Here is a 15,477-nt window from a genome sequence, read left to right on the forward strand (position 1 = left end):
ATTCTATGAACTAGCACAAAGCTGGAGTTGTGCAGTGGACACACATCAACCAGCAGGGACCAAGAGAGTCACTGTGCAGCCCCCAAGATGAGGCGGTAATGGGGAAATATAGTTCCCAAGATGAAAGAACAAGACTGGTGGGGAAAGGGACGAAGGGAAGAGGAGAAAAATCAGAGAGAAAAAAAGTGAGAGGGAGAGAATCTGAGTCAGGAACATGAAGGGATGGATGACTGGCCAATTCTCAGCACACACCCCACCCCCACCCCTCTGCAGTGCACACAGATACGCATCACCATCCCTGTGCAACCGGAGAAAGGGAAACCTGCAGCTCAGCTGGCACAAACTTAAGGGAGGGAAAAGCTCTACTGCTGAGGTGGTGTTTTGCATTTTGGGGGTGGGGAGATGGGAGAAGGAGGGAAGAATGAAGAAGGGGAGGCATCGCTGTTGTCACCCTACAAGAACTCCCAGGAACCATAGCAACCCACTAAACAGCCTGAGCCCGTTCCAAGGCAGAGCCATTCGAACTGGGAGCTGGGAAAGCAGTGAACTGTGTCTCCTGCTATAAGGACTTAACACAGGCCGTCCCTCCTCCCCCCACCAACAGGTTCACAGGGGAACAAGGAACACATCCAGCACCCCCACCTCCCCCAGGCAGCAGCAGTCACATGGCAGAGACACATTTAAACATAGAGGGCCAAATTCCTCCATGGTGTCGCACCAAGGAAGTCAACTGAGCTCTGCTAGGGGTGAATTTGGCTGGGCTGCTGGAAAGTACCCACGGCCAGCATTTTAACTATTCTCTAAGCACATATCTTCTCTAACCCACTTTCTAAGGCAGCCTACACCTCTGCAGTCCACAACAACTGAACTTGCTGCTTATGGCAAACACTGTCCAGAGTTTCTTCTTGCTAGAACGGGGGCAGTTGGAGTTATTTTGTTAAAAAAGGTTGTGGGAAAACATTCCAGAGCACATAATCAATGAGGATCTGGTTAACAAGGAATGTGCTTCTCAAGATAAGAAGGCCTGAAGTTTTGGGTCAAATCATTAGGCCTTCAAGTCTGGTCTCCTGCCTCCAGAGGTGGTCAGTGCCTAACCTTTCATAGGCAGGTGAAACTACCATACAACATTCCCAGCTAACCGTGCAGGGCTGTATACACAAGAAAAATTTCTCTCCTGGTCCCTTCAGCAATCCTTGCATTTGATCACCATAATCTCAGCACGCAGAAACTACAAGTATTATTTACACAGCCACCAACATCAGATTCCCTGAGGAATGGACTTCTAAAGTGTTACACCAGGTGATAAAGGAATATCAAACTGAGCAGGATCAGAGGAAATTAAGTTTCCACAACTGATTTCTCTAGATCTTTCCCCAAATCTTAAAAATAGAAGTGCCCAAGAGGGAGAAGAACTTGGGGACACAGCAACAAGATGCAAAAGTTACACTTGGAAAAATAATCAGGAGTACAGATATTTGAAGGGAGGGAGAAACCTAGACAGCACTAGTTCTGAAAGGGACCTAGCAGTTTAAAGGAGTTTGGAAGGGCAGAGTAAAGTAAGCCTGGGACAGTACTGAAGCATATGGAGCAGAGGTGAGCAAACTACAGCCCGCAGGCCACATCCGGCCCGCGGGACCATCCTGCTCAGCCCCTGAGCTCTTGGCTGGGGAGGCTAGTCCCCGCCACCTCCCCCGCTATTACCCCTCCCCCGCAGTTACACCGCCGCGCGAGCAGCGCTCTAGCCCGCTGCTCCTGCTGAGTGGGGCTCTGGGTGGCGGGGTTGCGTGCTCCTGCCGAGCAGCGCGTCTGGCTCCGGCTGGGCGGTGCGGCTGCTAGACATGCTGCTCTGAGTGGCATGGTAAGGGGGCCGGGGCGTTGGATAAGGGATGGAGGGTCCCGGGGGGCAGTCAGGGGACGGGGAAGAAGGGGAGGGGGGTTGGATAAGCATGGGAGTCCTGGGGAGCCTGCTAAATTTGTGTGGTTTGACTCAGCACCGTCTAAGGAGGGGAGGACATGATAGCAGTCTATAAATAGTCCAGGGGTGGATACATCAGATTCTAGGAGCCCTTGATTTCTGGGGTAGCACTTTCAAAAAATTTCCCACCATTGTAGCTTTAAGGAGTGCTAGTGGCAAGGCCACATTTAGCATCAGGAAGCTGAAACCTGCCCTGAGCAACACAAAGCTTCTGGTGACCCCCTGAAGCCTTGTCTGCATCCAGGACCCCAAATCTGCTTCTCATACACTAGGGCATCCTGACCTCAGAGAGCTGCACTGCTGTTAGCAAGGGTAGAAAATGGCTGAAATCCCTCCCCCCCGGAACAGAGTATAGACAGTGCCTGAATTAGTGGGCTCTCTTAGGCTATGTCTACACTACGGACCTTACTGCGGCTGCGCGACTGTATAGCCTCCTGGGTAGCTGCTCTATGCTGATGGGAGAGAGCTCTCTCGTCAGCAAAATTACAGCATCCCAATGAGCGGCGGCAGCTATGTCGGCGGGAGAGGGTCTCCTGCCAACACAGCGTTGTCCACACCGGCGCTTTTGTCGGTGAAACTTATGTTGGTCGGGGGAGGTGGGAGTTTTTTCACACCCGACAAAGTTTTGCCGACCAAAGTGCTAGTGTAGTCGTAGCCTCAGAATGAACTTCACACCTGGATTAACTCCACATCTGGTTTAACAGCTGAGCTGTGTGTTAAACAAGAAGGGTGGGTTGTTTTTTTTTTGTTTTTAAAAAAGTATCTAGGCAGTCACACGATGTTCAGTGATGAGAAGGGAGCAGAGCCTAAATATCCCTCCTGAAGAGACTGGCTAGAACTCCAGCGAGGGAGACTTGGTTCTGCAACTCACAGCAGGAGACAGCATTTGGTTGCCCCTCCCATTAAGTTAAAAAACTTGTCTCTGGTTTTCAAAGAAGTGAAAGGGCTTTGCGAGCCTTTGATGCAGACACAGCTCTGCAAAGCTTTCGAGATCTGTCTGAATGGCAGATCAGACAGCGAAAGAAGAAATCCAACATCCCCTGCGGAGGCAAGGCTCTCATTGATCTCCATGGGAGTTTTCACTGGACCAGGCCCTCTCTTCTGTATTTCCTTGCCCTCATTATGAGTCAGTCAGATTTGCTTTCCCTTTGAAACAAAGGATGAAGATAGATTGGTCACCAATTAATCCCCCTCCCATTTGACTGCACTTAACTGCCACTCCTGGCCAGCACAGAGCAATGGGCTATGCAGGTGAAGTGGGAATCTGAGTTTGCGAAGGAACTCCAGAATACTACAGACAAAGCATTCAGCCCCTCTGATGCATAAAGCAGTGTGGATAGACTTCAGAGAGTCTTCCTGCCCCAGCAAGGCTACACCCATCGGAAACTGAAGGGCTGGGGAAGGAAATCCCAGAGGACATCGCTCCTTCCCCACTGAAAACAACAATGGATGGTAACAAATGGATGGTAACAAAAAGCCAGACACATTTGGATGGCAGCCAGTTGACAGCGCTCGATACACTGCATTAGAGCAATTTGCCTTTGGAAAGCAAGACTTTCTGGAAGTTGCCTCAACATCAGTCTCTTCCCTCCAGAGGCTGACAATGTCTCTGGACTGCAGAATAACTGGGACCAAAAACTCAGCCCCCCTGAAGCCGTATACTGCTGAGGTTACCTCGGCCCCAGTGTGTAGCCACAGACACAGCAAGAGAACTACCAATTATACAGCAGTAGTCCATAACGAGTGCTGAGATTTGGTGGTAGCGTTTTCAGAGAAATGACAGGTGGTCACAGCACAAAAAGTAAGAGCAAGAGAAATATAATAGAAATAGACACACCATCTGCACTCCCCACAATTGTTTTATACCCAAAATAACCTTTATTTTAGCCATTTTTGGTACACGATTGACATATGCTGTGGGCATGGATTTACACTCTGGAGTTACCACACCAGAGCTGGCCTTTTCAGACCCAACAGATCACTTGCAAAGCCAACAAAGGTGTGTTGCATGCTCCAAATAACCAGAAGAGGGACAGCAAACATACATCCAACTTTAAAACTTTCACTTTGTAATAGCCTGCTTCAGCTCACCACAGTATCACAGTACTTGTCAGAATGGCGTTTCCAAACAAAAAGTTGACGACTTAACCCACTTCTTTATATGCAGGCTCCAATCTGCAGAACTGCTTGGTGGTGGTGCAATGTCACCAGCACAGTGCATATTGGGGCAGTGTAACAAGCAGAAACCTTTAAGCCCAGGAAGGTCCAACTGTCTTGGATTTAAAGCTGGGGGGTATACTGAATGTACCCTGTCCCTAGCTATTTGGGGTCTTCAAATTAATTCTATAACTGCTAGTTGCCTTTAAAAATAAAAAGTTCTTTCTAGGACAAGAAATCCTCTGCCGAAAGACTGCTGGCCACTGGCCATTAGTATCTTCCCACTAGGTGTGGTGAAGGTCACTATACCAGGTAATTGATTACAAGACTGGGACACACCCAATACCAGCTGAAGTACCTCACACATGGATCAAACTGGAGAGAAACTGACTAGGTTTATGTGATCCTGGTCAGTTTCCATATGCAGCCAGCTCTGCTTGTAGAGTGTTTCTGTCCTTGAGTGCAGCCTTACAATCTGCTAAAAGCTTGACAAGAGAAGAGATGTATGGATTAATTTAAAGAAGGAGAGAGGAAAAAGAAGAAAAATTCACACTAGGAGAAAGGTTTCAGAGTAACAGCCGTGTTAATCTGTATTCGCAAAAAGAAAAGGAGTACTTGTGGCACCTTAGAGGCTAACCAATTTATTTGAGCATGAGCTTTCGTGAGCTACAGCTCACTTCATCAGATGCATACCGTGGAAACTGCAGCAGACTTTATATATACACAGACTTTATATATACAATTGTTTCATATTCTCTGTGTATATATAAAGTCTGCTGCAGTTTCCATGGTATGCATCTGATGAAGTGAGCTGTAGCTCACGAAAGCTCATGCTCAAATAAATTGGTTAGTCTCTAAGGTGCCACAAGTACTCCTTTTCTTTTTACACTAGGAGAAAGATATTGAGACAACCTTGATGGCCATTTCTCCTACATGATTCTCAGTACAAAAATACTGTGGGTCACCAAAAGTTTGGACATTAGCTACCAAAATGAGTCACTGAAGCTTACTGCATTACTATGCAAGAGATCCATGGATCAACTTATTCACAGAGACTAATCACTTAAAAAAGTGGGATGGGAAGACAGGATCAAGGATCATGTTTTAAACCCTCTGGGTAAAAGTCCTCCTGAACTCCCCAAGATATTTCCTCAGGCTGGTGGCATTCTAGAGACATGCACAGACGGGCTCAGGCATGTACAGTCCCAAAGCCTGCTGCAAGTATTAACTGTGAGTGGGTGCCCTGATTTGGCTGCTTTTGTACTAAGATGGCCCTGCTGAGTTTGGTATCGCTAATCTGGCTCTTTGCTGCTGAGCTTCTGCTCCATTCGTTTTCTGATGGGTTTTCCCTGACAGTATGGAAGCTCAGGGTTTACCTGTGATAAAGCTCTAAACAAAGCTTGTTCAAACTTGTCACTAGTGACATGTATCGCATTTTGGATGCCTGTTTTTGAAAGTTGCCTTGAATTTTGGATACCCAGAGTGAGCTACTGATTTTGAAGAGGTGCTGAAATACGTCCCACTGATCAAGGAGAGAGAAGAAATGACGAGTGCAGCACAACCACCTGAACTCTGACCCAAAATGAATACTACACTCAGTAATAACAAAAAACAGGAATAGATGTACATTGATCAGCCACGAAGGCCACTCCACATACGTACATACTTTCACCATAAATCAATGTTACACACTTCCCTATTCATCCACACACATTTATACTCAAGAAACCAGAATTACAATTACTGTATCAAACAACTGTCAATTGATAAATGGGAAATGCATCAGTTAATCTATGGAACAACAGACTTTGAAAAAAGTTGTGTTAGATTTAGAATATCCTTAACTAATCGCTGCCTTGCTCTGAAGTGGTTTGTGACACCAGTTCAGAGTGGATAAATTGTTTAGGCTGATTAGGCTCCACGTAACTTGGGATCAGTCTATCTGAGGGACCCTCTTTCTCTCTCCTCACCCCCCGCACCCCTACCTGTTGCCTATGCCATACTGCCACAGTCAGCAGAGTTGGAGCAGCCTCTGTTTGAAGGCTGCTGGCAGCGCATTTTGGATGAGGGGCCCTGAATAATGGAATTCACTCACCACCTCCCTCGGTCTGAAACAGCCTATACCTGTTGGCCTTCAGAACACGCTGCAAGGGCCACCTCCTTTCCTTGGCCTTTAGGAAGGGAGTGGGGACTTGTGTCATGAAGGAAAGAAGCTGCACCTAGTGATGGGGACCTTCCCCCTCCTCTTCCTTTTTGGGAAACTTGCTGCCTTTTATTTCTGTATTCTCAGAAAATGCCAAGAGCACCCAAAGCTTTGGACAATAACTTTTTTAGTGATCATATAAATCTAAATTAAGACATAAATGTCCATGTCCCAACAAGGGCCATCCTGTTGTCTCTGTTAGCAGTATCAGCGAAGAGGCCATGGACTGGCTGGATCATGCAGACTGAACTATGGCCAGAGCTGCTCTACCCAGGTCAGGATGGAAGCACCCTGGTGCAGCAGCCTGGGGGAGGCTTGTGCAGATGCTTCCCAGGAAGTCCCTGTTCTGAGGCTATAGTGGTTAGTCTTTGGCGCTGTCAAACCTGGTACCATGGCTCCAATTCACTTTTTATAAATATTTGGGCGGGATGGGGGGCATGATACCACCACCGTGGATACTTGTGTGAAAGAAAATCCATGTCGTCCCCTAGGGCAGTTGTGACAAAGGTAAGCCTTCCCTATGGCTCTACAGGAACAATATTAGAGATCTGTTTGAAGGTGTTATTCCACATTCTGCCCCAGAGAAGCACAACCACCTCAGATTAGTTCCGAGGTAGGCTCCAACGCTTCTTTAGATCACAATAAAATATATTAATAAAAGCAATGAATAGGGTTCAAAGTTTTTGCTCAAGACAGTTTCTAGCAACCAATGGCAAATTTCACTGGAGAGGGACTGACGGGCAAACTTCCATGGAGCTTTAGAAGGCAAAACAATCCCGTTCCTGTTTCCGCAGTTTAGTAAATAACGTGGGTTTTTTTGTTAGAAGTTGAGTTATTTTTTCCCCCTCCTTGTAATTCAAGTCAAAGCTGTCCCCGTGACTCCACCACTTATTTTTAGCCTGTCACTAAAGCCTTCAACGCAGGCAATTCTCTCTCCATCTCCCCATTTCACTGAGAGAAAGAAAATAAACCTGCATGCAGGATAACCATGGAAACCAACCGTGTGTGAGCCATACTCAGCAGAAGACAAAACACTTTCAAGAACAGAAACAAAGCATCAGCTCTTTTGTTCCTAGAGCTAGTGACTGCTGTGGTGAGAGAGCTGACAGCTTAGCCCACTGTGCATCAGACTTGGGGATCTCACTGAATGCAGCCTTTACAGTAGTGTACAGAAGAAGCGCCAAGAGGTGGAAGTGTGGTGAATACAGCAGCCTGCTCCAGGTGCAGAATGCCAAACAAAAAGGCTACAGAGCCGGATCTGGGACAGTTTGGTGCACGGCATGGAGCACCATACGCGTGAACCTAAGCCAGGAGGTTCAGGGTTCTATCTCCAGCATCACAGCAGGGACTGGAATGGCTCTGCATGCAGGGACTGCAGAAAGAAGGAATAACTGAGGAGGCTTCACTGGCAAATAAGGCCAGAATTGGGCAGGTTAGCAGTGAGCATTCACCATCTATTCCCAGGAACAGTCTAGCAAGCACTAGCCACCCCCCCACAGGGGTACTTACCAATATTTGGATGTTTTAAAAGTCGGCAGATTCGGGCCTCACGTTCCAGTTTCTGGTGATCTGGAAAGAAAGCAAGAAAGAGGGTGTAAGCTGGCAAACTGAAAACTAGACTTTTGTTTAGATCCGATGGCATAGGGAGACAGTGAATCGGCTGTTCAGCAGAAGGCTGAGACAGACTAGAAATGGCTGGAATGCAGCAGTCTCCCAGGAACTCACAACTGTCACGGGGCAAGGCTGCCTGGGGCAACGCATCTGCACATAGCGAAGGCTGTGGATGACATCCCGCCCGCCACGGTCATTGCTGGGTTGGTTTTCCCAACTTGCCTTTAAAGCAAGTAGTGCAGGGGTGGAATGCTTTGGGCTCGTCTCTGCCACAGATGTGAAATACCAACTTGAGTTCAATGGCTGAGACTGGCCCTCTTTTCAAGGAGGGGCGTGTGAGTAGATACCTGGGAACACTCATGTGAAATGAGTTCTGCCAGATCTCAGTGCAAAAGGAACGATCAGAAGAGACAAGAAGATAAATCGAGTTACAGTAATGCACAGCCATCACGTGGGCCGGAGGACCAGAGCGGGGAGCACTGCCAGTTGCATTCAGGGCCGGTGCATGGGCTCTGTGGTGGAACGCTGATCAAGCACTCAAGAAGTGCTTGCTAAGTGCTAAGCATATTTATTGCAACAGACAGGCAATGTCAGTTCAAGCAGGGCTGTCATCTGGATTAAAAGAAAAAATATCAAGGTGAGGGGAAAAGGCTTCTCTGCCCCTAACGTTTAACACATATGGAAGCAGGGAAGGGAGCTGCAGGGGCTCTGCCCATCTTAGCCAAGGAACAGAGGGTTTTTTCAGTCACTGAGGAGCCAAGAGAAAGGAGGTGTAATTCCCTGATTGAGCCTTGGCTCTCCCCATCCTCATCTTCCCCTCGCCCACCCCTGCCCTGCACACCTCAGGGTGTGAGGGGAGAGCAAAGCTTCACAGAGAGGGCACGAAAGAGCCGGAACTTTAACAGCTGCTAAACCCCAGCTCTCCCAGGGGTGCAGACCCCCAGAAACAGAGAAGTCAGCGATGTCCTTCTTCCCCACCCACCAACACAAGGGGAAGGTGGAGGAAACTGGCACTGACCCCCTCTCCACCTCCTACACTTCCTCCTTTCTGGGCCTCCATCAGGCTGAGTTGAAAATGTGTGTCCACCCTGGCCCTCTCTCTGGGAATAACACTGCCGCATGAGCGGCAGGGGCCTGGCTGGCTGGCTGGACTACATGGTGTGGTCAGTGGCAGGAATGAAACCATGCTTTAATTGACAGGCTCCTCACGAGGCTTCACCACCCTGCCTCTTGCACCTGAAAGCCTCAAGTAACAACACAGCTGCACCGCAGGGAGAGCACAGCAAGGCGCCGCACACAATAGCTCACTCTTGGGATGGGAGCAGCAGCCCAGGACCAGCAGGGTTTTTGTCTTCACTTTCTCATTGCTCCAGTGTAGCAAATATCCTGACTTTACGGGTTGAGAGATGCTCACTTCCTCATCTGCTGCCACTGGGGAGGGGGGAGGATCTTTTTCTTACCCTTCCCTCCTTCCTAGTCCTAGCAGTTAGGTTTTCACTGTTCCGTTCCAGAATCGTCCCAAATAAGGAGCAGGAAGAAGGAATGCCTGGAGGAGCCCTGTACTCTCAAAGCCTTGGTGGGGAGATGGTGCAGTGCCCCTGCCTTTTGCTGCATTGCTGAAAAAGGAGCGGCTTGGCTTCTGCCTGTAGCGGTATCCTCAGAGCAAACGTTGTGCAAAGCAGCCGGAAAGTAACCTGCTGCTTCCAGATTGCCCTGTAAGCTCTGCCCTTGGAAGGCTGGGGTTAGAACAAATTTAAGCCACAATATAGCTTTGCATCAAAGGTATGTGAAATTGTGATGGGTGGGTGGACTGTAGACACACTTGTACCCCCAGAACAATGCGTGGGACCTCAGGAGAAAACACGAAATAAAAATATTGATGCAAGGCCCTCCCGAAAAGAGACTACCAAGTTCTGTGTAACTCTACCAAGAATGCCTTGCAGCAGTGCATAGTATCACAGCCTGACTGCACCTGAAAAAGAAGGAACTGAAAGCAGAATATTTCCAGAGAGCAACAGGGCCCAAATGGCCAGAGACTGTACTGGCCTAAAATCATGGCCACAAGCAGCAAAGGGATCTGAGACAGATTACTGCCTCCCCCAGGGGATGAGATGGAGAGGCTGTGACACACTAAAGGCGGAGCACTCCAGAGCTGCAGGCTCTCTCCAGAGAAGGCCCCACACTCCCATTGCACCTGTTGAGTGCCTGATGCCATTCAAACCATAAGTGAGTAGAGCACCAGGCACCCTTTCCTATCAGCCTCATCTCAGTGGCCAGAGATTAAGATAAACTCTTCCCCCTTCTACCCAGAGCCTCCCAACTCCACATGGCAGCACTTACAGATCAGGAGGCCCTGCTGCCCACATGGACCGCGCTGCCCTTGTGAACAAGTGACGCCTGTAGAGAACCTATTGTGAAGTGTAGGGACACGGGGAAGCCAAAGGCCAAACAGCTGAGCAAAGGAGAAGGGAGAGAGAGGTAGGAGTGCACTACGTGCTACTCAGCTGCTGGGCCCTGACAGCCAGCTTACAGCGTCACAGCCTCAACAGATATGACATAACCACTGAAACACCAGGGGGGACAGAAATCAAGTGCAATTACTCCCCTGAAACCTAACACTGTTACTGCAGGGGGCAGGAGCAGGGGACCAGGCTGGTGACCGTGACCCCACCCACACCAGAGCTTGTGACATGGGGCCATGGCCCAACACCCTCATCTCCCAGCACACACAAGGGCTGGCCCCAGACCAGGGAAGGAGGAGAGCGCTCCAGTCACAAGGTACAGCAAACTATTTCTGGTCCGAGGAAAGCGTTCCACAATGCTCTGTCTCCAGGGTAACCAAACAGGCCAACTCCAGCACAGCTCCAAGAGGGAAGGCACCTCCTGACCACATGCAGCTGCTCCAGCCCCCAACAGCAAGAGCCTTGTTCAGCCTGCAGGGCAGCAAGCAAACACAGAAAGGTTGACTCACATGAGCTTTGGAGGATCACGGATCTGATTCCAGGTGACAGCAGAGCGCCCTTCAACTCTTGACTCGAGAAGGGCCCCACCAGATGAGACGGTCCTTTTAAACCCCTCTTCCTTGCCACACACAGTACACTCAATCTCTGACCAGAGATCAGAGGTGAAGAGGCCTGCTTGGTCCCATCTAGTCTAACCTTATGCCCTGTAATACAGCGTGGCTTCCTATTGCATCTTTTCCTAATGCTCTTTCCAATTTTTACTGGCTTGTTTATTGTGGTCACAAATAAAGCAAGATTACATAAAACCAAGGAAGTAAGAAAAAAACTAAACTAATAGTGCATTCATAGAATCCTAAGAAGCCAAGGAGAGATGTTTGTAAGACATGTAGCTTCAGCAGGAGTGACGAAAGGCAGCCATGTGTTCAAATATCTGTCTTACCAACAGTTCAGAAGGCCAGTCACTTTTCCCATGGATCAAACTTCACAGATTTTCACACACCATCTGTCGAGCGAGGAAACATTCCTTCCCCCATACCCAAATCTCCAGGAATTTGTAAATTCTGCAGCTAATAACAAATGAAGCAACACATCCTGACTTGGGTTGGAGGAATTCATATTCTACAGCCAGTAAGGACCACTGCAATCATCTGGTCTAACCTCCATAACTTCTGATCTAAGAAGAGATCCAGTCACAATGTAAAGACTTCAAGTGATGGAGAATCCATCACAGCCCTAGCTGGGCGCCCCATCATCTCAGGCATTGGCACCCTGACAGCAGGATTGTCTGGCTATGTAGACTCCTTCCTCAGGCCCTACACTACCAGCACTCCCAGCTACCTTCGAGACACCACTGACTTCCTGAGGAAACTTCAATCCATCGGTGATCTTCCTGATAACACCATCCTGGCTACTATGGATGTAGAAGCCCTCTACACCAACATTCCACACAAAGATGGACTACAAGCCATCAAGAACACTATCCCCGATAATGTCACGGCTAACCTGGTGGCTGAACTTTGTGACTTTGTCCTTACCCATAACTATTTCACATTTGGGGACAATGTATACCTTCAGATCAGCGGCACTGCTATGGGTACCCGCATGGCCCCACAGTATGCCAACATTTTTATGGCTGATTTAGAACAACGCTTCCTCAGCTCTCGTCCCCTAAAGCCCCTACTCTACTTGCGCTATATTGATGACATCTTCATCATCTGGACCCATGGAAAAGAAGCCCTTGAGGAATTCCACCATGATTTCAACAATTTCCATCCCACCACCAACCTCAGCCTGGTCCAGTCCACACAAGAGATACACTTCCTGGACACTACAGTGCTAATAAACAATGGCCACATAAACACCACCCTATACCGGAAACCTACTGACCGCTATTCCTACCTGCATGCCTCCAGCTTGCACCCTGACCACACCACACGATCCATCGTCTACAGCCAAGCTCTGCGATACAACCGCATTTGCTCCAACCCCTCAGACAGAGACAAACACCTACAAGATCTCTGTCAAGCTTTCTTACAACTACAATACCCACCTGCAGAAGTAAAGAAACAGACTGATAGAGCCAGAAGAGTTCCCAGAAGTTACCTACTACAGGACAGGCCTAACAAAGAAAATAACAGAACGCCACTAGCGGTCACCTTCAGCCCCCAACTAAAACCCCTCCAACGCATTATTAAGGATCTACAACCTATCCTAAAGGATGACCCAACACTCTCACAAGTCTTGGGAGACAGGCCAGTCCTTGCCTACAGACAGCCCCGCAACCTGAAGCAAATACTCACCAACAACCACATACCACACAACAGAACCACTAACCCAGGAACTTATCCTTGCAACAAAGCCCGTTGCCAATTGTGCCCACATATCTATTCAGGGGACACCATCACAGGGCCTAATAACATCAGCCACACTATCAGAGGCTCGTTCACCTGCACATTCACCAATGTGATATATGCCATCATGTGCCAGCAATGCCCCTCTGCTATGTACATTGGTCAAACTGGACAGTCTCTACGTAAAAGAATAAATGGACACAAATCAGATGTCAAGAATTATAACATTCATAAACCAGTCGGAGAACACTTCAATCTCTCTGGTCACGCAATCACAGACATGAAGGTCGCTATCTTAAAACAAAAAAACTTCAAACCCAGACTCCAGCAAGAAACTGCTGAATTGGAATTCATTTGCAAATTGGATACTATTAATTTAGGCTTAAATAGAGACTGGGAGTGGCTAAGTCATTATGCAAGGTAGCCTGTTTCCTCTTGCTTTTTCTACCCCCCCCCCCCAGATGTTCTGGTTTAACTTGGATTTAAACTTGGAGAGTGGTCAGTTTAGATGAGCTATTACCAGCAGGAGAGTGAGTTTGTGTGTGTATGGGGGTGGGGGGGATGTGAGAAAACCTGGATCTATGCAGGAAATAGCCCGACTTGATTATGTAAAGAGTTGTCACTTTGGATGGGCTAGCACCAGCAGGAGAGTGAATTTGTGTGGGGGGGTGGAGGGTGAGAAAACCTGGATTTGTGCTGGAAATGGCCCACCTGTTGATCACTTTAGATAAGCTATTACCAGCAGGACAGTGGGGTGGGAGGAGGTATTGTTTCATATTCTCTGTGTGTATATAAAGTCTGCTGCAGTTTCCACGGTATACATCTGATGAAGTGAGCTGTAGCTCACGAAAGCTCATGCTCAAATAAATTGGTTAGTCTCTAAGGTGCCACAAGTACTCCTTTTCTTTTAGCCCTAGCTAGGTTGTTCCAAATATTAATTACCCTCACTGCTAAAAATTTGCCCTTAATATCTAGTCTGAATTTGTCTAGCTTTCCAACCATTGGATCTCATTATGTCTTTTTTGCTAAATTAAAGAGTCTCCTCCCAAATGATTGCTAATACCTCACAAAGCTAAAGTAGAGTATTCTCTACAATATCTTTCTAAGTCAGCTGAAATGTTTTCCAGCCATAAACCAAAATCTTATGATTTTTGGACTACTCCACAATCCGTGAAGCAGAGAGCACAACTTTATACAATCACTGATGGAAAAGCCCATTCTAGATAGACTACTCGTGGTGAAGCAGAAATTATACAAAATTTGGTGTTGAGTAATATTATGATTAACACAAAATTTTTTTTGCATGTACCTGAAAACTGAAGGGCAAAACTTATTTATACTTAATGTGCACATTAGGACGGTGAATACTGAGATCCCTCTGCCAGGCTGCCTTTCATAGAATCATAGAATATCAGGGTTGGATTGGACCTCAGGAGGTCATCTAGTCCAACCCCCTGCTCAAAGCAGGGCCGATCCCCAACTAAATCATCCCAGCCAGGGCTTTGTCAAGCCTGACCTTAAAAACGTCAAAGGAAGGAGATTCCACCACCTCTCTAGGTAACGCATTCCAGTGCTTCATCACCCTCCTAGTGAAAAAGTTTTTCCTAATATCCAACCTAAACCTCCCCCACTGCAACTTGAGACCATTACTCCTCGTTCTGTCATCTACTACCACTGAGAACAATCTAGATCCATCCTCTCTGGAACCCCCTTTCAGGTAGTTGAAAACAGCTGTCTAATCCCCCCCTCATTCTTCTCTTCTGCAGACTAAACAATCCCAGTTCCCTCAGCCCCTCCTCCTAATTCATATGTTCCAGACCCCTAATCATTTTTGTTGCCCTCCGCTGGATGCTTTCCAATTTTTCCACATCCTTCTTGTAGTGTGGGGCCCAAAACTGGACACAGTACTCCAGATGAGGCCTCACTAATGTCGAATAGAGGGGAACGATCACATCCCTCGATCTGCTGGCAATGCCCCTACTTATACAGCCCAAAATGCTGTTAGACTTCTTGGCAACAAGGGCACACAGTTGACTCATATCCAGCTTCTCATCCACTGTAACCCGTAGGTCCTTTTCTGCAGAACTGCTGCCTAGCCATTCGGTCCCTAGTCTGCAGTGGTGCATGGGATTCTTCCGTCCTAAGTGCAGGACTCTGCACTTGTCCTTATTGAACCTCATCAGATTTCTTTTGGCCCAATCCTCTAATTTGTCTACGTCCCTCTGTATCCTATCCCTACCCTCCAGCGTATCTACCACTCCTCCCAGTTTAGTGTCATCTGCAAACTTGCTGAGGGTGCAGTGCACGCCATCCTCCAGATCATTAATGAAGATATTGAACAAAACCGGACCCAGAACCAACCCTTGGGGCACTCTGCTTGATACCCGCTGCCAACTAAACATGGAGTCATTGATCACTACCCATTGAGCCTGACTATCTAGCCAGCTTTCTATGCACCTTATAGTCCATTCATCCAGTCCATACTTCTTTAACTTGCTGGCAAGAATACTGTGGGATTTTAAACAAGTTCAGTTATTGGATTTTTGTTCAGCAATTAGGAAGATGTACATTTTAGATCATACTACCTCTCTTAGCATTATTATTCTGAAAGAGCAACTCCAAGCTAACAAAAAGCCTTATTAATACTGTTACTCTGCAAAACATTGCTTAATAACCAGATAGTTAACTAACTGGTTGTTTTAAAAAATTGTTTTAAAA

The 15,477-nt window shown here is 47.6% G+C and overlaps 1 protein-coding gene across 32 annotated transcripts in view; it reads right to left on the reverse strand.

The window, feature by feature from the left end:
• The window catches only part of CAMK2G (calcium/calmodulin dependent protein kinase II gamma), a 177,056-nt gene that overhangs the window by 90,304 nt on the left and 71,275 nt on the right, over window positions 1-15,477 (reverse strand). For all 32 annotated transcript variants that reach the window (XM_048859066.2, XM_048859058.2, XM_048859057.2 and 29 more), the window contains exon 3: window positions 7,845-7,904. In XM_048859066.2, the coding sequence (XP_048715023.1) occupies window positions 7,845-7,904 (60 nt within the window). The remainder of the gene's footprint in view (window positions 1-7,844; window positions 7,905-15,477) is intronic.

The sequence above is a fragment of the Caretta caretta genome, chromosome 7, assembly GCF_965140235.1.
Source record: "Caretta caretta isolate rCarCar2 chromosome 7, rCarCar1.hap1, whole genome shotgun sequence".
NCBI classification, from domain to species: domain Eukaryota; kingdom Metazoa; phylum Chordata; order Testudines; family Cheloniidae; genus Caretta; species Caretta caretta.